Source organism: Molossus molossus, unplaced genomic scaffold (genome assembly GCF_014108415.1).
Source record: "Molossus molossus isolate mMolMol1 unplaced genomic scaffold, mMolMol1.p scaffold_m16_p_16, whole genome shotgun sequence".
NCBI classification, from domain to species: domain Eukaryota; kingdom Metazoa; phylum Chordata; class Mammalia; order Chiroptera; family Molossidae; genus Molossus; species Molossus molossus.
This window is the reverse complement of record NW_023425351.1, coordinates 8,476,657-8,501,104: the sequence shown is the minus strand read 5'-3', so window position 1 is coordinate 8,501,104 and position 24,448 is coordinate 8,476,657. Positions and strand designations below refer to the sequence as shown.

Sequence of the window (24,448 nt, the reverse complement as noted above, 5' to 3'; positions counted from 1 at the left end):
TCTAAAGAAATTGTACTGCTACATAAAGAAAAATCACATGGAGATGTGGTTCTAGAAATACAGCTTTCTGTAAGAGCTGTCTCCATAAAGGCGCAGTCTCTAAATATCTGGAAAAACAAAAACAGCTAAGAAAATGGGAATGTTTTAATTTCCCTCTAGGCATCATTTCCTTCCAGACCTATACAGAAAAAGTATGACTTGAAAAAGTACACTGAACACTGAAATAAGGGAGTATTTTCTGCCTAACATCCCCAGGTATTTGCTACATGTGAAACCTCTGATCACCATGTTAGTTAGAATTCAGAAAGGTAGTAACCTATGGAATGTGAAGAGGTGTTACTTACCGCCTCTCAGAGCAGAGGTGTACGTGCATGTGTTCACACGAGGAATTAGCCATCCTTCCTGCAGACTGGCAGGTGCCCTTCACCTGAGTACTGTGCTACCAACTTCACTCTCCTCTTTTGCCTTTTCTTTCCCCAACCATCTCATTGTACGTTATCACTGTCTTACCCAACTTCTTTCTAAAGCCCTTCTTTAAGCTAATTTCAAGGTTCAAAGGGGGAAAATAGGGAGGATAAAAACTTCAGAAAAGAAACATCAGAATAAACTGATCTGAATGCAAATAAGCCAGAAATTAAATTTAATCTAATGTGTTTACATGAAGTTCAATATAGACAAAGCTAATCTACTATGATAAAAGTCAGAGTGGTAACTTTTAGGTCAAAGGTAGTCTAGACTGAACTTCATGTAAATGGAATCATTCTGTGTCGACTCTTTTGTGTCTGGCTTCTTTTACTCAACTTAATGTTTTGAGACTTATCTAGGTGTTACATGTGTCACTAGTTCATTTTTTAATATTGCAGTGCAGTATAAATATAACACAGTCTATGTATCCATTACCCTGTTATTTTCAGTTTAGGGTTCATTATGAATAAAGCTGCTTTCAACTTTAACAAACAGCAATTTAACGTGTTTATTAATAGGCACAATTTACTGGCCAATACTTCAGAGAAATGAACCATAGATATAATTACATCACCATCCAAATAAAAATGTTCAGTCCTTGCCCTGTGGAGGCATGACTGTAGTTGTAAAATGCGAGCCCAGAGCCTGGCCTGTGTGGCTCAGTGGATTGCGCCATGTCCCATGGACTCCCCACACCCCACAACATGGTATCTATCCAATTAGGGTCACTCTCCGTGAAAGGAGTAATATTAATAATTACATATACAACAGGCATAGCCAGGACAGTCCTGGGCAAACGAGAATGTATGGTCTCCCTACCTGTAGTGTTCTGCTCTTCTGGCCCAACAAACCTCACTGCCCCACCTCACACAACGCTCCTGTGCAAGCAAAACTCAGACCTAATTCCTCACAAACACACCAAATACCTAATGCCTTGTCTCCTCTGTCTGGATGCCCTTTTCAAATCCTCTGTTTCCTCTGGCTTATTTCAAACTTAACAGAAAGTAACACACAGATTTAAACTGGAATCAATGTGAAAACACATGCAATTATAAGACTTTGTTTAGACAAACTTGCTGTGTTTAAATGGGACTTTTGATTCCAAAGTCAATATACAGCAAAACAAAAATTATAGGCTAAAATAACAGGTACAAGTTCAGAAAATTATGATATAATAAGTGTCAAAAGACACTACAGCTTTAGCTGACCTCATTTTCTCTGCCTTCAGTGAACCTGTGACCAAACCCTAACGATTCTACCTCCACGGTCTCAGGATGGTTTTAAGTAAAAGGTAAGCTACTGTTTCCAGGGTCCTTTACTTGCTGAATCTGAATGCAGGAGAAAACCTGATAAGCTCCAAAAAAATCCTTTTACTCTAAAGTTAATTATTGTACTATAGGTATTTTTTAAAAATAGGGTACTGAGATTCTGATAAAAGAACATTCTTATTCACTCCTTCCAACCTCAAACCCCACCATAGCCTTACTATAAAGTTTATCAAATTTATAACCATTCTCCCAAAAATCAGAAAATTAATAAAATGTGACTACTGCTTGCAGATTTTTACATGTATCACTTAAACAAATAAATATGGCATCCTGATTATCAAAATGGCATTTCACCAATTTTCTAAAACAAAAGGAAATATAATCTAGCTAAATGCTATATTTTGATATCTTGACAGGTAACTTTTCTTAAAGAACTAAATATATAACTAATATAAGTAGTCAATAAAAACAGCAGAAAAGAAGTTAACCATTACTCACCAATATCGTTTCTAGTAAGGCGACAGTATCCTGACTTTCAAATTTCTTATTGTTAGTGAACCAGTGAATCAGTTGCATAACTAGTGGCTCATATAGCTGCCTTGTCACCTAAAGAAAAAATATCACTAGAGTTTATTTTCTTCATGTTACAGTGCTTTTACACTGGAAAAGAGTTCCATTTAAATGGTAGAGGCAAAATAAAGTGATAATACTACCGTGGTTTTATTAGTTTCCTTTTCTAGTGAAATTCTATAATAAACAGGTTCTTCCTATTTTCTCCTTCATAAAAGTACAGCGAAGAATAATATACACACAGCCTAACCAGTGTGGCTCAATGGTTAAGCATCGTCCCATGCACAGAGAGGCTGGGGGTTTGATGCCTGGTCAGGGCACGTTCCCAATGGGCAGCGTGCAGGAGGCAGCCCACTGAAGTTTCTCTCTCTCTCTCCCTCTCCCCTCCTCTCTCTCTAAAACACACACACACACACACACACACACAAACTCATTGTTCCCTTAATTAAGAGGGAAGTTTAGGGTAGATACTGTTTGTTTTGTAATATTCATCTTTATTAATTTGATCCTGAATGTGCACTTGAGGTATTGTGGATCAGACATTATCATTATTCAACTAAAAAGCAAATGATGACAAAGAAAAAGCCAGACTTCAAAGCTTTATCACCGGAGAAGACAACTGCCTCTCCCATTGCTGCCAAAAGGAAGAAGAAAAATCTTGACTCCCTGGAGATGGAAAGTATCCTGAGTTCTCATTCTAAACTTCCAGAACATAAATAGTTTCTCCAGGGGCCAGACAGCCCTGTGGGTCTCTGGCTGTTACAATCCAGGGTGCCTTCCAGCCTGAGCTCCTCCTTTCTAGAAGGAAGTAGCCAGGGAAACAGTGATCATCTTTCTGGAAACTTGGGAGCTTAACTTAGTGGCTTAGATGTGACCATGTGATCACCTGGGAGGGAAAAGAGAAGTTTTACTATCCTTTGGGATCACCGCACTTACCTAGACAAATGGTTACAAATCTAATCCTTATTATATGAAGAGCAACATTTTCTTAGCAAAAGTGAAGGGAAACATTCCCTATCTTTATGCTTCGTACATTTGTGTGTCTCACAGGCTAGGGCTCCTACTGAAGCAGTGAGAAATCAGGAGAGTGTTATTTCCCAAGTGACACTGGCGTCAAGAATGGAGCGCCTTGCCCTGGCCGGTTTGGCTCAGCGGTTAGAGCGTCGGCCTGCGGTCCTGAGAGACCCGGGTTCGGTTTCCGCTGGGGGCGCGTACCTCGGTTGCAGTTTGTCCCCGGCCCTGGTCGGTTGTGCGGGTGGCAGCCACTCGATGTGTCCCTTTCACATCGATGTTTCTCTCTCTCTCTCTGTTCCTCTCTCTCCCTCCCACTCTACCTGAGCAAAAAATGGAAAAATGTCCTCGGGTGAGGATAAAAAAAAAATAATACAAAAATTTAAAAAAAAATTTTAAAAAAAAGAATGGAGCGCCTTGGTATGAATACCACCACCTCAAAAACCACGGAAAATGTCTCAGGACACAGACCAAACAACACAGAGACCTCTTGCAACTGGATGTTTTTCTATAAATAATACCTTTCTAACCTTCCTTTGAAGCAATTTTTAGGATTAATCAAAATAAAAGGATCTTACATCACAGTTTGAAATTTTCAACTGGTCATAAAGCATGACTTTTTTCTTCAAAAGAATTATACTGTTTTATTCTTAATATATGAGATATATATGTATGTCTAGATACATAAAACACACACACGCACACATACACACGCACACATACACATGCACATACCATTTATAGAAATTGTAAAAAATATAGAAAAGCATCCACCTACAATCCTACCTCCTTAAGGTAACCAGTGTTAACATTAAAAATTGCTGTTAACTTTCAAAATATTTTATTTACACACATTTAAATATACGTATATACATGTATATACACATACATGTGTATAAAAATAAATATAATTTTTATAACAACCTTTTCTTAATTTTGAATATTTTCCATATAAATACATAAGCTATATCAATATATTTATTAGCTGCCCAGTATCTCATATATGGATATACCATGATCCAGTTATCTAAATCCTGTGATCAGAGTTGCTGGTATATCTAATGTGTGACCAGCACAAGCAATCTCAGTGGAGTCTTCTCCACGCTACTCAGAGTACACGGGTAATAATGAAACTCTGGACTCAGGCGCAGGTCCCGAGCCTTCTGCTGAGCCTACGTGAACACACTCTCACCACCAGAACTCGCAGGGCCCTTTCCCTACATGCTTGGCAATACCAACACTGTCAAAATATTTGACAAAAGCTGCAAACAGTATCATTTTAATTTGAATTGCCTTTTGTTTTGTTTCTTACTAAAAATGTTGAGTTTTTTTTTTTAATCTTCACCTAAGGATATTTTTTTCCATTTATCGTTAGACAGAGAGGGAGAGAGGGAGGGAAGGAGGAAGGGAGGGAGGGGGAGAGAGAGAGAAAGAGAGAGAAACACCAATGTGAGAGAGACACATCGACCGGCTGCCTCCCACGTGACCCTGACCAGGGCCAGGGACTGAACTTCAACCAAGGTATGTGCCCTTAACCAGAAATGAACCCACAACTCTTTGGTCTGCTGACCAACACTAACCGCTGAGCCAAAATGGCCAGGGCAAAAATGTTGAATATTTTAAAATATTGGCCATATTACTTTTTGTTTGAGTTGTCTATTTTTTTTTTCTTTGTCCATTTGCCTGTTTTTAGATCTTATATCTTCAGTAGAAGGTAGAAAAAAATTTTTTTCCATATTATGTATGTTAAAATTGTGGATTTTATGCCTTTCAGTAGTTTTAAACATTTGTAAAGTCAAACTATCACTACATTAGCATATTTCTTCTACATATCTGTCTTCAATATCTTGTAAGAAAAATCTCCCTTCCTATGCAAACTTTATGAAACGACAATTTTTTGAATGTCTTAAATGCAATAACAATCCATCCAAATCAAATTTTGTAAACGAGAGGATTTTTTAATGCTATGATACTACTTTTTACAAACAAAATGAAATACCTAGGCAAAAATGTGTTTTTACAAAGATCTGAGAGAATATTTTTTTTGCTAAGGATAAAGTGGCTTTTCCTGGGGAGTAAAAGGAGGAAAGACAATATGAAGCTTTGCTTTTAGCTTCATATGTTCCTATATTAATGTAGTCAATTAAATTGTCAATAAAAAAGACTATCCCAACCCAAATATATAGATACTATAAATGCGTTACATTTCTCCTTTTCTCTTTTTTAAATATGGAATGCTTCATGAATTTGGACAGGGGCCATGCTAATCTTCTCTGTATCGTTCCAATTTTAGTACTGTCGCTGCCAAAACAAACACTACATTTTTCGCTAATATATTTATATTCTCAGTTTTTCCTTCTAAATCTTTTTGAAATTTTTCATGTTAGTTAATTGGCCTAATATGATTTAGTAAATGACCTATTTCTCACTAACTTAAAATACTCTTTCTACCAAATAATACAATTTTTATGTGTACATGAGTCTACTTCCCAACTACCAGACATTCCCACTGAACTATCTGTGCAGTTAAAATTAACCTGTTAACCGAGTGGGACGTATAAATACGTCAAACAGTAAAAAGGGAATTCCCAGGGAATTCCCCAGTTAACAGGTTAATTAATTAGTTATAATTCATGTAGCTTCTTTTTAAAGCAAGACTCTTTTCAGCACCCCACTCTTTCAAAATTTTTCTTGGTTAAGAAAAATTTTCTTAGACTCAATCAATTATTCTTTCAGATGACTTTTTAGGTTCAATATGAACTTAATTGTGGCCTTTTTGCTGGAATGCTACCAAACACTGATTGATTGGAAAGAACGGGCATTTTTTTTCAATAGTCACTCTTCTAACTCAGGTACATAACACATTCATTTTATATTTGTATAATATGTTTGTCTGGCATATTGAAGTTTATTGCTAGACATATCCATAATATATGTTATTATGAATGGGATGTTCTAAACATATTTTTCAAGTGGTCAATACTAATATATAACAGAGAATATTGACACACAAAATTTAATCAGTTCCTCTTTTATTAATGCTTAGAGTTTATCAGTTGATAACCTTGGGATTTCCAAATTTTTTAAAGACTTATTCCAAATAATAATCTTTTCTCCTTCTTTCTCATGTCCCTGCCCTCAAGAAGCTCACAGCCTGAGAGACAGGCCCAGATACTAACCACTGTAAACAAACAACTAAATACCAGTGAAGCTATACTGAGCAACCAACAACTCCAAGCCACAGGTACTGCTCCAGGTAGGTCCCGGAGGTACCTAGGAACAGGTCAAGTCTATCACCAATGTCCAGGACAAAGCACAGGAACCAGTGATTGGAGATGACTTGCCTGCGACAGTCAGGTAGACATTCTTTACCATATTAAGATAACATTAAACTATATCTAGTTTACCATAAGCTAACAAAAGTGCCCTTTAGGCTTTATAGAGAGAATCACTGCTTAGAAATCCATTTCTGTGGTAAATTTCCAGTTTTTTTTTTTTCTTCCCAATTTTTATGAATTTATTTTTGTTACAAGTGTTTCCCCTTTCCCCCCCTAGACATTCTCCTCCCTATCCCACCCCACCCCCACCCTCCCAGCATTGTTGTCTATGTCCATTGGTTACACATACATGCATATACGTTTACGTTCTTTAGTTCATCTCATCCATCCTCCCTGGCCCCCCTACTCTGAGGTTTATCTCTCTGAACCATACTCCTTTCTGTGTTTCTGGGTTATTTTCGTTCATCAGCCCACTTTAACAAAAATCCTATTTAATCATGGTGCATCTTAATACTACTGGATTGTATTCAATCATATATATTGAAGAATTTTACATTTATACTTATAAACTTTTCATTTTCTTTTTTGTGTGTGCATCTGATATCAGGGTTATGTGAGCTTCATAAAATGAACTGAGAATTCCATTGTTTTCTGCTTCATGACAGCAGTAAGAATTTGTCCATGTCATCAGCATAATGCCATCTGTCAGCATTTCCAATCTCTTTCACAAGTACTGTGAGTCCCTATAGGTAATGGACAATAATTAATGCAGCTTTAGATACCTAGACCCTCAGTAACCCTAATCGGACAGTGATTCCCAAACTTTATGGCACATTACAAATCACCAGAACAGCTTTTAAAAGTCACGATCCCCAGGTTATATCCCCGAGGGATTAAATCAGAGCATATGGGCATAGCAGCCAGGCAGCAGTATTTTTTTTTTTTTTTGGCTAAGATCCCCAGGTGATCTAATGCTTCTAATGTGTAGCAAAAATTGATGATCATTGAACTAGACAGAACTTAAAAAAAACTTTTACAAGTATTTCAAATTCAAAATCAATCACTTACCTGATCTACATCACATGCAAGTCGAAGTAGCACAGGAAAAGTTCGCTTATAGAGTTGGTACATAGGTGGGGAACCCTGACCACCTTCAGGTATTTGAGTGGCTTTTCCCAACATAAACATAACCATGCTATGTAACAGTTCACAAGCTGCAACCTAAAATAGGCCAGGAGTTAAAAAAATCTCAAGGTTACATGTTAATAAAAGAAGAATATTTTGAAATGATTCTCAATTTAACCCTTAAAAAAATAACTATCATACCCAAATATAAATTAACTAGAATAAAATTGATGCTTTTCTGTTCACTTGGATCTTTAAACAAGAGTTAAAAATTGAAATTTAAAAGCTTTAGACATTGGGACTAATACATTCATAAGAAATATATTTCATTGCTGCCATATTGCACAACTTTGCTTCATTTGTTAGCACATTTTCAATTATCACCACTATGAGGAATATTTGAAGCATTGAAAACTTAAGATGATGTTTCTAATCTCCCAGGTTGAGAAGATAACCAAGCACAGATTGAAAAATCACTTACAAATGTCTTTTGTACTACAATTTCTAATATCAACTTTTTGTTATATTAACGTTTTGCCAGGTTATTATCTATTAAGATGATTTATGTTTAAGCTTCATTTATCAATGACAGCTACTTCTGATCATTAGTTTTCTAATTACTTTATTACAAAAAATATAAAATTAATAATATTGAAATGGTTGAAATATATTATCTATTTCCTAAAAAACATGTCTTAAAAACAATAGGCTCTAAATAATGAGTGAAATGAAAACAAAAGTACTTTAGTTTGTCTGTCACTAGCTGAAAGAGCTAGTTCTGTAACCCGAGGCAAGAATATATCCAGGTAAATGACAGGTTTCATATCTACAAATGGTACTGCAAAACTGAGTCTTTTTTCTCTATCCCATGCTACATATTTCTTCATCATTTCATCTGAGGATGCAGCTGTTGAAAAAGATTAAGAAGAGCATGTGTTTGTCTTTGTTTTTTTCATTCAAAATCATTCTCACAACAAATACTCTAGAATTCATTAGTGAAACCAGAGTACTTGGTTACACTTTTAAATTAAGCACTTTATTCATCATTCCTTTTTTTTTAAATTCACACATGTAGCTACAACATTAGAAATCACTAATATAGTATTTCTGAATTTCATTTAAAATAATATTTTTAAATAAGTCTAACAGTCTGGGATGTTGAATTTTTTATTTTAGCAAACACTTAAGGTAGTCTGTGGAAAAATGATAAGTAAACAGTATTCATATTAAAAATCTCCATGTAACACTTATTTTCCCAATATAGGCTGTAACTTCCTAAATAACCAAAAGTCACTAGTATATTTAATATAAAATTTTAAATGTAAAAATAAAGATGACTTTTTACTGAACTAAAATGCTAATTCTCATTAAAAACACTAAAAATACTCAAATATTAAATATATCCGGTCTAAAAAATACTGACTTTGAATTCCTGAAACAATATGTAGTATAGAAAAGAATGTCAAATTAGATTCTGTTTCAAAAGGGAAAATATGCCTAATAAACCAAACTAAACCATTCCCGTAGTCATGTACCAAATTATTCAGATTGCATGGGTACAATCAAAGCACTACATTATTCTTTGTAATCATATTTGAAAAGATGTAAATCACATATAGGAGTAAATATGTGAATATACCACGATCTATATACATCTATATTCATGGACAAATATATCTATAGAGGTTAATTGATTTTAATGAAAAGTTTATTTACCTGTTAGAAGATTTTTGTTTACTTGTCCTCCTAGAGTGCCAAGCATTTGTACCACTCTAATCCTTATCTCGTCTAAGGACAGTGCGTCATTCTGCAATTGAAAAATTTTATTACATGTGATGGTAACGAAGTTAAAAATTAAAGAGAATCATGAGAGGAGAGAAAAACTATTTTACAACTTTCTCTATTGTTAATGTCTCCCAATGGTTCACTATGTCCTACACAGTACTGCTGTTCATTTTACTGCAAATTCATGAAAAGAAGTTAGAGCTTCTCCAATTTTGCAGTTACATGCCCATTTCCTAGGCCAGAGATTCCAAAGTTTTAATAGAACCCTTCACACCCTTAAAAGATATAAGGATTCCCCAAAGAGCTCTAATGTTGAATGTATTTACCAATACTTATCATATTAGAAGTTAAAACTTAGAAATTCTTTAAATAATTATTTTATTAAACAAAACTAAGCCCATTGCAAGTTAATAAATGATATATTTTTAGGAAAAGTAAGTTACAGGATGGGGCAAAAGTAGGTATATAGTTGTGAGTGTGCGAAACAGAGTTTATTCTTGTGTTATTTGTTGTTATATTATTTTCCATATGAACTATAAACCTACTTTTACCTCACCCTGTATTTTCCAAATAAACAGACAAAAAACCTTAGAAACATTTGCGCAAATTACTTTGTCTGGCTCACTAGAAGACAGCTCTCGTATGACGTTGCTAGGGCTGTAGCTGAAAGCTACAGAAGGGCTATAGTGTACTGACATTCCTTTCAGAGAACTGGTTATTCTTTGATAGTATACCAACACTAACAAGTGGTAGTTTCTTAAACATGAGTTAAAAGGAGGAATCTGAAACTTTATATACTCTATTACATTAAAACCCAGTGGTTTATCTTGCATATTGAATGAATTTTTTACCCATACATGATTTAGTAACATAATATATTGCTCATTTGAAGTTACTGGTTCACTGGGTTATTCAGATCTATCAAATACTGACACATTTTCGTGCGGGTGGCAGCCACTCGATGTGTCCCTTCATGTCGATGTTTCTCACTCTCTCCCTTCCTCTCTCTCCCTCCCACTCTATCTGTACAAAAAATGGAAAAATATCCTCGGGTGAGGATAAAAAAAAAAAAATACTGACACATTTTATTATATATGTAGAAAAATCACACAAATGTCATCAGAAAAATCTTTTTTTCTTTCCCTAGTCCCAGAGGCTTTGCCTGGGATGCTTCCTTTTTATTTTTTATCATTGACAATATTACAGATGTACCCCATTTTGCCCCTTTATGCCCCCCCTCCACCCAATCCCCACCCCACCCCTGGCCTTCCCCACACTATTGTCTGTGTCCATGGGTTACACATAAATATATAAATGTTCTTTAGTTCATCTCTTCCTGTCCCCTGCACACCCCTTCCCACTAAGATCTGTTATTCTGCTCCATGCATCCATGCCTCTGGACCTATTTTGTTCATTGGTTTATTATGTTCATTAGATTCTGACGTAAGTGATATCATGATTTTTTTTCTTTCTCTAACTGGCTTATTTCACTTAGCATAATAGTCTCCGGATCCATCCATGCTGTCACAAAGGGTAAGAGTTCCTTCTTTTTTACAGCCCCGTATTAATCCATTGTGTAAATGCACCACAGTTTTTTATCCATTTATCTATTGATGGGCACCTGGGCTGTTTCCAAATATTAGCTATTGTAATTAATGCTACTATGAACAAAGGAGTGCAGATAGTCTTTCTTACTGGTGTTTCAGGATTCTTAGAGTATGGTTCCAGAAGTGAAATCACTGGGTCAAATGGCAGTTCCATTTTTAATTTTTTGAGAAAAAACCATACTGTTTTCCACAGCGGCTGCACCAGTTTGCTTTCCCACCAGCAGTGTACTAGAGTCCCCTTTTCTCCACATCAACACTTGTATGATGATTTGTTGACGGCAGCCATTCTGGCAGGTGTGAGATGATACTTCATTGTAGTTTTAATTTGCATTTCTCTGATAATTAGTGATGTTGAGTATTTTTGCATATGTCTATAGCCATCTGTATGTCCTCTTTGGAGAAGTGTCTATTCAGGTCCTTTGCCCATTTTTTAATTGGATTGTTAGAAAAAAATCTTTTAAGTATTGAATAGCTGTCAATCTCATGGTGATGGTTATACATTTTCTAAACTTTTGATTTTCACATGCTGCTTAAATTTTATCATTTAAGTACAATTGCTTACATTTTATCATTTATGTTTTCTATGAAATGACAGGCGTATTCTTTTTATTTTATTAAAAATATTTTCCAATGGAGACTGGTACACCCACTACAGAAAACTATATGGTGTTTCCTCAAAAGATTAAAAATGAAACTGCCATTTGACCCAGTGATCCCACTTCTAGGAACATATCCTAAGAAGCCTGAAATACCAATCAGAAAAAACATATGGCTCTGGCCGGTTTGGCTCAGCGGTTAGAGCGTCGGCCTGCGGTCCGGGGAAACCCAGGTTCGGTTCCCGCTAAGGGCATGTACCTCGGTTGCAGTTTGTTCCCGGCCCTGGTTGGTCGTGCGGGTGGCAGCCACTCGATGTGTCCCTTTCACATCGATGTTTCTCTCTCTTCCTCCCTCTCCCTCCCACTCTATCTGTGCAAAAAATGGAAAAATGTCCTCTGGTGAGGATGAAAAACAAAACAAAACAAAAACGGTTAGAAAAAACATATGTACCCTTATGTTCATAGCAGCACTATTGACAATAGCTAAGATCTGGAACTTATCCAAGTGTCCATCAGTAATGAGTGGATTATAAAGCTGGGATACATTTACATAATGGAATACTATGCACCTGTAAGAAAGAAAGATCTCTTACCCTTTGAGATGATATGGAGGGACCTGGAGAGAATTATGCTAAGTGAAATAAGCTAGCCAGGGAAAGACAAGTATCACATAATCTCACTTATTCATGGAATATAATGAACAAAATAAGCTGTCAAACACAACAGATCCAGAGACATGGAAGTAAGCAACAGAGGACATGACAAACCTCAGAGGAAAGGGAGTCAGGGGGAGGGAAGAGATAAACCAAAGAACTTACATGCACATATGCATAACCAATGGACACAGACAACAGTGTGGTGAAGGCAGGGGCAGGACGGGAGCAGGGAGAAGAGTATCAAGGGGAGAAAAAAGAAGGACATCTGTAATGCTTTCAATAATAAAGATAAATTTATTTGGCCAGTGTTGCTCAGTGTTTAGAGCACCGGCCTGTACACTGAAGGGTTGTGGTTCGATTCTCGGTCAAGGGCACATGTGCCTGGGTTGCAGGTTTGATTCACAGCCCCAGTTGGGGCACATGCAAGAGGAAACCAATCAATGTGTCTCTCTCACATCAATCTTTCTCTCTCTCCTGCCATCCTTTCCACTCTCTTTAAAAAAAAAAAAAAAATCACACAGCCGGTGTGGCTCAGTAGTTGAGCATCGACCCATGCACCAAGAGGTTGCCAGTTCAATTCCCGGTCAGGGCACATGCCCAGGTTGTGGGCCCATTCCCCAGTGGGGGCATGCATAAAGTGGCCAATCAATGTTCTCTTTCATCGATGTTTCTGTCTCTCTCTCCCTCTCCCTTCCTCTCTAAAATCAATAAAGAAAAAATATTTAAAAACAAATAAAAAATTTTAAAAATAAAAAAAATCAATGGAAAAAATATCCTCAGATGAGGACTAACAACAACAAAAAAAGTGCCAAATACTATGTAGCCAGTATGTCTGTAATTTATTTTTTCAAATAATATGATGTTCTTGAAAGAAACAGTTACATTAGTTCAAAGCTCAGAGAAAGCATCAAACAAATGTTTTTCCTGAGGACAACTGTCACACTTTATTAAGCAGCAGACTGCTTTATGCAAACTTCCTGTTTCATCAGATAGAATATTAAAAACATGTGTGGTCAAGGGTCAAGATTTATTAAAGTGCTAAGGAACCAACAGTGTTACCCATCATTATACCACAGTGCAAATGTCAATGAGTGAAAGTAGTTGTGGCCCAGCACTGAAACCTCCTGGAGTCCTAGGAACAGAGATGGTATATCAATAAAAAGATTTTATTTGCAAAACTGGAAATAAGTGTAAATGCTTTTATCTTCCATTATTTATATATGATAAAATAATTTTTAAAAATTAGACTACCATTTCTAATTTCATTCAAGCCTCTCAATAAAAAGCTGTCAAAAATAATGAGATAGGAAGGGTTTACCCTGGAGTTTGCATTATCAGTTCTAGATGATAGTACTTTTTCAAATTTTTATATTACAAAGCAACAATCAAAACAGCATGACACTAACAGAAAAACAGATACAGACACCAATGAAACAGAATTGAGAACCCAGAAATAAATCCACATGTACATGGACAAATAATTTTTTTTTAATTTATTGACTTGAGAGAGAGAGAAGGAAGGAAAAGGAGAGAAGAGAGAAAGAGAGAAACATCAATTCATTGTTCCACTATTCTATGCATTTATCGGCTAATTCTTGTACGTGCCCTGACCGAGGAACCAACCTGCAACCTTGGCGTAGAGGGATGATGCTCTAACCAGCTGAACTACGCAGCCAGGGCCTGGGTAAATAATTTTGGATAAAAAGTCAAAACAAACAATGCAGAAAAGAAAGCCTCTTCAATAAATGGGCCTGAAAAATTTGGAAGCTACATGTAAAAGAATAAAACTAGACTGGTATTTTTCACCATACACAAAATTAACTCAAAATATATTAAAGACCTAAACATAAGACCTAAAACAATAAAACACATAGAAAAAAACAAAGGAACTAAACTTACAGACCCTGGTCTTAGAGAGGGTTTTATGAATTTGCCATCAACAGCAAAAATAAATGAATGAGACTACATCAAACTAAAAAGCTCTGCACAGCAAAAGAAACCTTCAACAGAACAAAAAGGCAACCAACCAAATGGGAGAAGATATCTGCAAACAATACCTCTGATAAGGGGTATTTATATATTAAAAATATATAAAGAACGCATACAAGTTAACAACCAAAAAATCCAACTAATAAATGGGCATAGGAGCTGAACAGTCACGTCTCACAAGACATACAAATGACCGACATATATATGAAAAGATCCTCAACTTCGCTATTAGAAAATGCTAATCAAAACTACCATGAGATAATACCTCACACCTGTTAGAATGGCTGCCATCCACAAAACAAGAAAGAATTAGTGTTGGAAAGGTTGTGGAGTACAAAGAACCCCTACATTGCTGGTGGGAACATAAACTGGTACAGTCACTATAGAAAACAGCATAGTGGTTCCTCAAAAAAGTGACCATACAGTTACCATATGACCCAGCAACTCCTCTTTTGGGTATCTACCTGAAAAATTTGAAAACATTTATTTGTCAAGATACATGCTCCCCTATGTTCACCGCAGCATTATGCATAGTGGCCAAGACATGGAAACAACCAAAATGCCCTTTGATAGATGACTGAATAGAGAAGATGTATTTATATACATAAAATACTATTCATCCATAGAAAACATGAAATACTGCCATTTGCGACATGGATGGACCTTGAGAATATTGTGCTAAGTGAAATAAGTCAGACAGAAAAAGTCAAGAACCATATGATTTCACTCATAGGTAGGATATAAAATTGAAAACAACAAATAACAAACACGATCAATAGACAAACGAAACCTCATAGATAACAAACAACAGTATGGCAGTTATCAGAGGGAAATGGGGTGGAGGGAAGGGAGCACAAAGGGTAAAGAGGGTAAATATATGGTGATAAAAAGAGAGTTCACTTTGGGTGGTAAACACAGAATGTAATATACAGATGATGTATTATAGAATTCTACACCTGAAACCCATATAATTTTATTAACCAATGTCACTCCAATATATTTAATTTAAAAAAATTTTAAGTTCTTCAGATTTTAATTTTCACTTCATACCTAAAAGTTATTTTCCCTATACTAATCCAATTTTCTCTATTTACATCATTTTTTTCAATTACATATGCCACATCTGTAAAATATTGTCAACAAATTAACCTCAGGAAAAAAAAAATACTGACATGACTTGAAAATGACAAAATGATATATTTAAGATCCAGTGAGCAAATCAATCTTACATAATATCAGTATTCCCACTGTTTACTGAATATGAAGTAATCACTTTTTATTATCCCTTAGCTATACTTAAAGATGGAGACAAACAGGATCAAGACAATAAACTAAATAGTTAATTGAGGTACATATATACGTTTTTCTCAAATCCTCACCCGATGATATTTTTCTATTTATCTTCAGATAGAGTTGAAGGGAGAAGGAGAGAGAGAGAGAGAAACATCGATTGGCTGCCTCCCGCATAACCCCAACCAGGGCCAGGGACCAAACCTCAACAGAGGCACATGCCCTTGACTGGAATCGAACCCATGACTTTTGGTCTGCAGGCTAACACTCTAACTGCTGAGCCAAACTGGCCAGGGCTAATTTAGCTATATTTTTAATGCTAAAAATATATTGAGATTATTTCTATATTATATTCTAATTTATATGTAAGACTAACATTTTAAATAAAAACTTTTACTTTTCACAAGCATTAGAATATGATCTTTGCATTATTTAAGATAAAGAAAATACAAGGGATTTCTTACTGATAAAATGTTCTTTGTCTTTTTCAGATGCTTTAACACAACTTTATTAAATCCTTTCTGGGCAGCCCGAGAAAGTGCTGACACCTCCCAGTTATTCTTGTTCTCATCTATCAACAGAAAACAAAAATCAATTTTAAATAGCATTCATTCATTTACTTTATTAATATCAGGGTGAACATACTATACTACCAAATCAAAATATTAAAATTTTAATTATGATTAAAAATTAAGTTTCTAGAATGAAAATATATTAACAGTGGTGGTCCTGGTTTTAAAAATCATTGTCTACACAAAGAAATATGATTCCTTGAAGAAGTGGCTAATTCCAGAGATTGGGCAGGAAACACTAAAGTAATAATCACAGGTAGCGGGGTTTCAGGAAAGAAAAGTTTTACACTGTACATCCAAATTTTATATAAGTTCATGATAGTTTTTTAAAAAAATACTTCTGTACATAACCACCACCCAACTATCCAAATCAGAACATTGCCCCTGAGACACGGCCCACATCTAATCCTTAGATCCATTCAGGTTCCAGCATTGATCTTACGTTCAAAAGTAACATAACATTACATTTTGTTATCTGTCTCTTGAGTATCCTTTAAACTGAAATAGTTCTTCAGTCTTTTTTTTTTTATCCTCACCGGAGGACATTTTTCCATTTTTTGTTCAGATAGAGTGGGAGGGAGAGAGAGGAAGAGAGAGAAACATCGACGTGAAAGGGGCACATCGAGTGGCTGCCACCCACACAACCAACCAGGGCCGGGGACAAACTGCAATCGAGGTGCGTGCCCTTAGCGGGAACCGAACCGCAGGCCGACTCTAACCGCTGAGCCAAACCAGCCAGGGCAGTTCTTCAGTCTTTCCTTGCATTTCATGACTTAAACATTTTTAAAATTATATGCCAGTAGTTTTGTACACACTCCCTTTATTTGAGTTTGCTAATGTTTTGTGATTAAATTCACATTATAGAAACTAGCTGTAACACATCCTACTAATTCCTTTATTAACTATCGAGTTAAAGAAAACCTTTGACTATATCAGCATAATAAAGTCATAATTTTATAGCTATAAAGTTATTTTTCACTAGTTCTGGAGATGCCTGCAGATTTGCTGACAGAGCCAGGTAATCTGCATTGCTGAAAGACACCTCACAGGTGGTTTAATCCCAGCCTATCTTTTCTTGGTTCCCAGAAATGAATCCCAAATGACAATAGAACCTTACCAAGCTTTCTGCTAGTTTGTCCTTTACCTGAGTTCATGCTTTTGGTTTGCTTATGCCCAATAAGCCGGTCTCCACGGGTGGCAGTAATGTCTGAAAATTTGGGTTTATGGTCTGCTGACCATCTGGTAAACCTCTGTGGATAGATGCTAGAAATCTACTCTCTATTGGGCCAGAGATGAAAAAGAGGATTTGTTTTTTAGTGTCTTTTTATTATTATTACTCTTTGTAGCTCAAATTAGTTAAACTGGTCCGTGGTTGGTGTCTTATGTCTCTTGAGCTATGACTTAAATTGCAGAACTGAAGCTATAAGCTCTCTGTGTCTGTGTGTCTATTACCCTGATTTGAGAAAGGCCTTTACCTCTCTCCTTATGTGTATAATGTTCTCTTATATTTGGAAGGTATTAATAAATTAAATTAAAAAGTCTCTTAAATTTAAAATGTGTTCTGACTTATTTATACAGATTAATAAGCTTATATAAATTGAATATTCCTAAAATTTTCTGAAAATAAGGATACTGTGCTTACAATGTTTTAAATGAGCCAGAGTTTTCCTTCAAATCTTACAGAAACTAGCTCAGAAGTATTTTAGAAATCCATATTCACAAATAATTAAGGCATTTTGGTAAATGAGACAAGTTTAATATTTTGGGTTTAAAAAAAGTAATGTCTTTTTTTTACTATCAATGTTCAGCATAACATAGTATACATTTTATTCTACTTAGGTTTGTTTTTCCTATACTTATTCAGGCTTACTAGGCCAGGAAGTTAACATACTTCTCATAACTTTTATTGTGGTATAAAACATATTACACAAAATATATTCTTTTAACTATTTTTAAGTGTACAATTAAATGGCACTGACAACATTCACGGGGATTCCAAAATGGCGGCGGAGTGAATGGAAGCTACACAGACCATCTCCCAGGACCAAACCGGAATTACAACTAAAATAAACAACATTCACAATGCTGTCTCCACCACCACTATCCACCTCCAGAATTTTTCATCATCACAAGAGTCCTACATAACTTAACTTTATAAAAATGTAATAAGTTTATGTTCAAATAAACTGAAACATTATTTGGGCAAAATTTTTATTTCCCTGAGAATTACGTTTTGCAGCATGTCAGCTTAGAAGACAATTTCTAAGATTTGTAGGTAAAAAATTTGGACTGAATGAGTTAATTAATGGATAATTATGAATACCTTAATAATATGAAAGTAAAATACAATCATAAAACACTGATTACTAAACAACACTTTTAAGTTTGTGTGCTTTTGCATCTTGTTTTTGTTTTGTTTTTTATCCTCACCCGAGGACATTTTTCCATTTTTTGTTCAGATAGAGTGGGAGGGAGAGAGAGGAAGGGAGAGAGAGTGAGAAACATCGATGTGAAGGGACACATCGAGTGGCCGCCACCCGCATGACCAACCAGGGCCGGGGACAAACTGCAACCGAAGTACGTGCCCTCAGCGGGAACCGAACCCGGGTCCCTCCGGACCGCAGGCCGACGCTCTAACCGCTGAGCCAAACTGGCCAGGGCTTGCATCTTGTTTTTAAAGGTTATAACAAGGCTAGAGCTTGGGACCATGCTCTTGAATGTGTCAGTGCTCACAAGCTCCATGAATCTGGCAGACAATTCTCAATGATCCACTCCAGGTTTTCTCAGTGAAAGAGGTAAGCGTGGTAATAAGTGATAATTAATGAGTGGCTGGAACCATAGAAAGCTATAGTACAGAAATACAATTGTGCGTGTGCTTTTGGTTTTCAAGGAAGGAAAGCAGTATATTACTTTGAAAGTATATGTGATAGGTAGAATTTTAAGATAGCCCTATGGGACCTGCCCCTGCTGTTAGTCCCATTATTGTGTTCCTTACATAACAAAAGGGAGATTAACCAGGTAGGCCTAATTTAATCACAGGAGCCCCTTAAAAGCAGTTTTCTCCAGCTAACAGAAGAGGAAGCCAGAGAGATTTGAAGTATAAAAAGGATTCAAAGTGCTGTTGCAGGATGTGAAGTTGGAGGGGACTATGAGCAAGGACCAGAGAGGCCTCCAGCATCTGATTAACTCTGACCATCAGCCAGCAAGGAAATGAGAGTGAAAGAAAATTCTTACTCAGAGTTTCCAGTTAGGAGCCCACATCTCAATGAAACTGTCAGACTGAGTAGAGGACCAGCTGAGCCGGCCTGGATTCTAACTTACAGAGCTGTGCAATAATAGATGGGCGGTGTTTTGCTTTTTAAAAGATGGGCATTGTTTAAAACTGCTAAATATGTAGTTATTACATGGCAACAAAAAAAAAAACACTACAAAACTTTCATTACTCATTTTATTTATATCTGTACTCAATATTTCCTATTTGAACCAATGGAATATAATCTCTAGAATGACTTATTTTGATGCCCAAATTTTGCCTGTGACATTTTCCCATCATTCTTTGAACAATGCCTTGTTTTCTGGATGTTTCAGAAAATACAATATTCTAGGTTCATCTTGTATTTTATTCCTGTCCCAGGCTGCAATTACTCATTTTCCCAAGAAATTCTGGTTCCTTTTAAAGGACAATGACATTTGGAAGCCATGATCTTGGCATTAGGTTTGCTCCTTACTATTAAGGTATAACTATTCCCATGCAGACCCTTTCCATGGATAGAACTAGAACATAAACACATGGTACTTATACATACACACATACATTCTTTCATCTCCATTTCTATATTTATTCATCCATGTACACACACACACACACACACACACACACACAAAATGTGTATAGATATACATATAGATATGAAATTATCACCTTTTTCACCCCCCGTGCCTGGACCCCTAACTCCCATAAGGCTGCCCCAACATACTAGTGTCCCCACCTTGCTCCAGCTCTAACCCCAATGGCAGGCTGAGTGTTGACTCAGAGCTGCCTTCTTCATGTTCTATGGGGGCACCACAGCTAACCTAATACCTACCTTCCTCTACACCCCCTCAAGGCCTTAAGACTAAATATTTTAACAAGTGGAGAGGGAGAGAACCTCAAATAACTAACTCACACAAAAGGAAAAAGAGTCACCTGAAAACTACAAAAAAATGGAGCAGACATTCACTAACCAAATAGTCAAAATGAACACAAGTGCAATGACACCAACTGCCATCATGGAGCTATAAGGAGGACATGGCATCAGCTCTGAGTGTTTCTGCCAAAAAACAACTTGAGCCTCATCATGAAGAGATGTCACACAAGCCCACACTGAAAGACATTCTATAAAATAATGGGCCTGTGCCCTGGCCTGTTTTGTTCAGTGGTTAGAGCGTCAGTCCATGGACTGGAGAGTCCCAAGTTCGGTTCCTGCTAAGGACCATGTCTCTCAGTTGCAGTTCGTAGCCGGCCCTGGTTGGGGTCGTGTGGGTGGCAACTAGTCCATGTGTCTCTTTCACGTCGATGTTTCTCTCTCCCTCTTCCTCCCTTTCTCCCTCCTGCTCTATCTGAAGATAAATGCAAAAATGTCCTCAGGTGAGGATTTAAAAAACAAAACAAAACATAGCCCATATATATGCTGTCTATACCTCAAAACACAAGACTCACACAGGATGAATGTGAAGGAATGGAAAACAACTTTCCATGCAAATGGAAACGAAAAAAAGCAGGGGTAGCAATACTTATATCTAACAAAACAGACTTCAAAGCAAAGGTCATAATAAGAGACAAAGAAGGCCACTATATAGTACTTGAAGGACAGATACAAAAAGAGGACATAACCCTGAAAAACATATATGCACCTAACATAGGAACACCTAAATACATAAAAAAGCTACTGGAGGACTTTAAAGGATAGATCAACAGCATATAGTCATAGTAGGGGACTTTAACACCACACTGACATCATTGTATAGATTTTCCAGACAACAAAGAAACAGTGACTTTAAACAACACACTGGAGCAGATGGATTTAATTAACATTTACAGAACAGTTATCCTCAAAAATACAGAATATACATTCTTCTCAAGTACACATGGGACATTCTCAAAGATAGACCACATGTTAACACACAAAGTCTCTAGGAGTTCAAGAAGACTGAAATCATATCAAGCATCTTCTTGGATCACAATGGCATAAAACTAGAAATAACAGTAATTTTGCTACTGTTATGCATCGCCATTGGAAATACATGTTTTCCGATGGTCTTAGGCGATCCCTGTGAAAGGGTCATTCGACCCCCAAAGAGGTCGTGACCCACAGGTTGAGAATCGCTGATCTAATCCTATAATTTAGAGAATTAGAAAGAGAACAAGAAAATCCCAGAGGAAGAAGAAGGAAAGAAATAATAGATTAGAGTGGAAATAAATAAATGACATAAAGACTAAAAAAATCATATTAAAGATCAATAAAACCAGGAGTTGATTCTTTGAAAAGATAAATAAGATAGGCTCATCAAGAAACAGAGGACCCAAATGAATAAAATCAGAAATAAAAAAAGTAAAAAAAAAAAAACAAAAAACTGACACCACAGAAATACAAAGGATTCTAAGAAAGAACTATGAGCAACTATATGCCAATGAACTAGACAATTTAGGCATAATGGACAAATTCCCAGAAACATTCTACCTTCCCAAACTCTTATCAGTAAGAATCAGAACACCTGAACAGACCAATAACTACTAATGAAGTTGAAGCAGTAATTGAAAAACTCCTAGGAAAACAGAGGAGTTGTAACAGACATTCAAAGAAGAACTAACACCTATCCTCCTCAAACTATTCCAAACAATTCAAGAGGAAGGAAGACTTCCAAGCTCTTTTTACAAGGTTAGCATTACCCTAATTCCAAAAGCAGATAAAACACTACAAAAAAATAAATCATAGGCCAATATTCCTGAATCTTTTTGCTTCATCTGATAACAATGTCCCTTTTCAACGTGGTTCAAGTAAATCTGCCCTCGACTCTAAGTATTAGTTTTCCTGACTGGTAAAACTTTTGCCTGGAATTTTTTCTTTGAACCATTTCCCAAACCCATTTCTCCTATAACAATTTTTCTAAACTGATTAGCATTAGTGCATCATCAGCTGTATTTGGAATACCAATTAAAATCAAGTGGGATTAGGTAAAAATATAAAATTACTGTTGAAATGTCATAATTTTAATTCCTGTTTGATTTATTCAACCATCATTTTTTACAAGTCAGTGTACCAAAAGCCATAAGGAGTTCAAGATATTTAAGAAAAGTTCTTACCTTGAAGATTTTATAAAGCTTGGCAGAATACAAGTGAATAAAATGCAAAATATGTTTAATGATTCAGTTATATGTCCTATGTCCCAATTATCTTGAAATGAATAGGGGAAATTACAAAAATACCAATCAAATATATTTTTAATATGTTAGGTTCATATTTCAGAAATTCTAAAACTATAAACAGTTCTATTATAATTATTACATTGCTATTTTATTTTAAGATACACATCATAATTATTTTAAACTTTACCTGATAAGGCTGATGTTTTCAAATATCCATCAAGACTAGGTAGAATGTCCTTATAATAGGGCTGAATTACTTGTTTGTTGATATAAGCTGACCATTCTTCTAGGGCACTCAAGCCCACTTCTGCCAATGGGGTATAGCTCAGGCCCAGTTTAAAAGCCATCTATATGTTAATACAAACATGGTAAATGGAAACACAGGTTATTTAATATTTAAAGGAAAAAAAAAACATCACCAATTAATTATGCTCTCTAAAGAATAAATCTTTCTACTGCCAGAATGCCAGACACTGCTGGAGGTAAGTGAGTGCATCCCAAGTCCCAAAACTACTAAGTAGCAGAAGTAGAACTTAAACCAAGATGTCTGATTGGTAAGCACTTACTGTGACTGCCATGGAAAGACCCTGATATTTCCATGTTTCCTTGGAATTCATGTATATATGAAATAGATTTGCTTAAGACAATGTATCTACCTGCAATGCAGGAACATAGGCTCTCACATCAAGCTCAATGATGTCATGTGGCAGGGACAGAATAAAGTTCAAACACGAGGCCAAAAGTTCATCTTTGTATTGCTTCATTTTAACTGATACCTTCACAAGAAAGAAGAGAAAAACAGTGCTGTGCAACTGAATAGAACCTAATGCTTTGAAAATCACCTAACAAATATTTACCTATTTTCAAACATGAAAAATGATAATGTGGCCTTTATTTGACATAGTCATGATTATTTTCAAATTAAACATTGACCTGTAGGAAAAGTTCATTTGAAGTACTTAAATCCCATTATATGGAAAAGCTAACGAATCTATTAATTTTGCATTTTTATCACACAAATTATTTTAAGAAAACTCAAGAAACTTTGCAAGCACAATGGTTTTCTCTGTTAGTGGTTTTTAATCCCTTGATCTGGATCTGAATAAAGTAAGCCAAATTTTAAGTAATTAGATAATTTATGAAAACATGTATTTTTCATATATGTTTTTAAAACATATATTAATTTTTAAATAACCCATGATTACACTGGATAAATCATTAAAAAATTACCTCTTTACCAAATTTTGCAAATAAAGCAAAGCAAGAATACTTTTCTAGGTTCTCAGGCGACTGTTTCTGACTGTTAGGACCAACTCCCTGTTGAATAAAAGAGTAAATTAGTACAGTGAACAATAATAAGGTAATACTGTGTCCTAAAACCCACAGTTCCCAGCCTTTCTTCTGAGGGATGAATCCATATTCACATTTCCAAGGTTTTGTACAGAGGGGAAGGGAAAACCAGCTCTGAAAACATTTCAGGAAGAGGCCAGTGGGAAACAGAGAATGAGCTGGGAGGTGGATGGTTGGTCAAGAGCCACAAGCCTGACTAAGTCCATTCCCCCTTCCCCATTTTTCAATACATAACACTAATGAGCACAGAGACCTGCTCATCCTATAATTAACGAGTCAGACTGCTCACGATTGGCACCTGAGGCACATTAATCCAGTTATTCTCAAACTTCACTAGCCACCTGTGTGGCCCGCTAGCACAGACTGCTGAGCTCTGTCCCCAGTGTTTCCAATAAGCCTGCAGAAGGCATAAGATTTCCCAAGTAATACTGGTGCTGCTGGTCCTAAGACCACACTTCATGCCCAGGCCAGTGTGCCTTA

General features: G+C 36.1%; 1 protein-coding gene and 1 pseudogene across 1 annotated transcript in view; both read right to left on the bottom strand.

Moving 5' to 3' along the window:
* PRKDC (protein kinase, DNA-activated, catalytic subunit) overlaps window positions 1-24,448 on the bottom strand; it is a 261,857-nt gene that overhangs the window by 192,986 nt on the left and 44,423 nt on the right. The window contains exons 19-26 of the mRNA XM_036264464.1: window positions 23,849-23,935; window positions 23,275-23,394; window positions 22,806-22,965; window positions 16,105-16,211; window positions 9,434-9,524; window positions 8,461-8,624; window positions 7,661-7,813; window positions 2,232-2,339 (exon numbers count right to left, since the gene is read on the bottom strand). Of these exons, the coding sequence (XP_036120357.1) occupies window positions 2,232-2,339; window positions 7,661-7,813; window positions 8,461-8,624; window positions 9,434-9,524; window positions 16,105-16,211; window positions 22,806-22,965; window positions 23,275-23,394; window positions 23,849-23,935 (990 nt within the window). The remainder of the gene's footprint in view (window positions 1-2,231; window positions 2,340-7,660; window positions 7,814-8,460; window positions 8,625-9,433; window positions 9,525-16,104; window positions 16,212-22,805; window positions 22,966-23,274; window positions 23,395-23,848; window positions 23,936-24,448) is intronic.
* LOC118631972 lies at window positions 5,538-5,627 on the bottom strand (annotated as a pseudogene).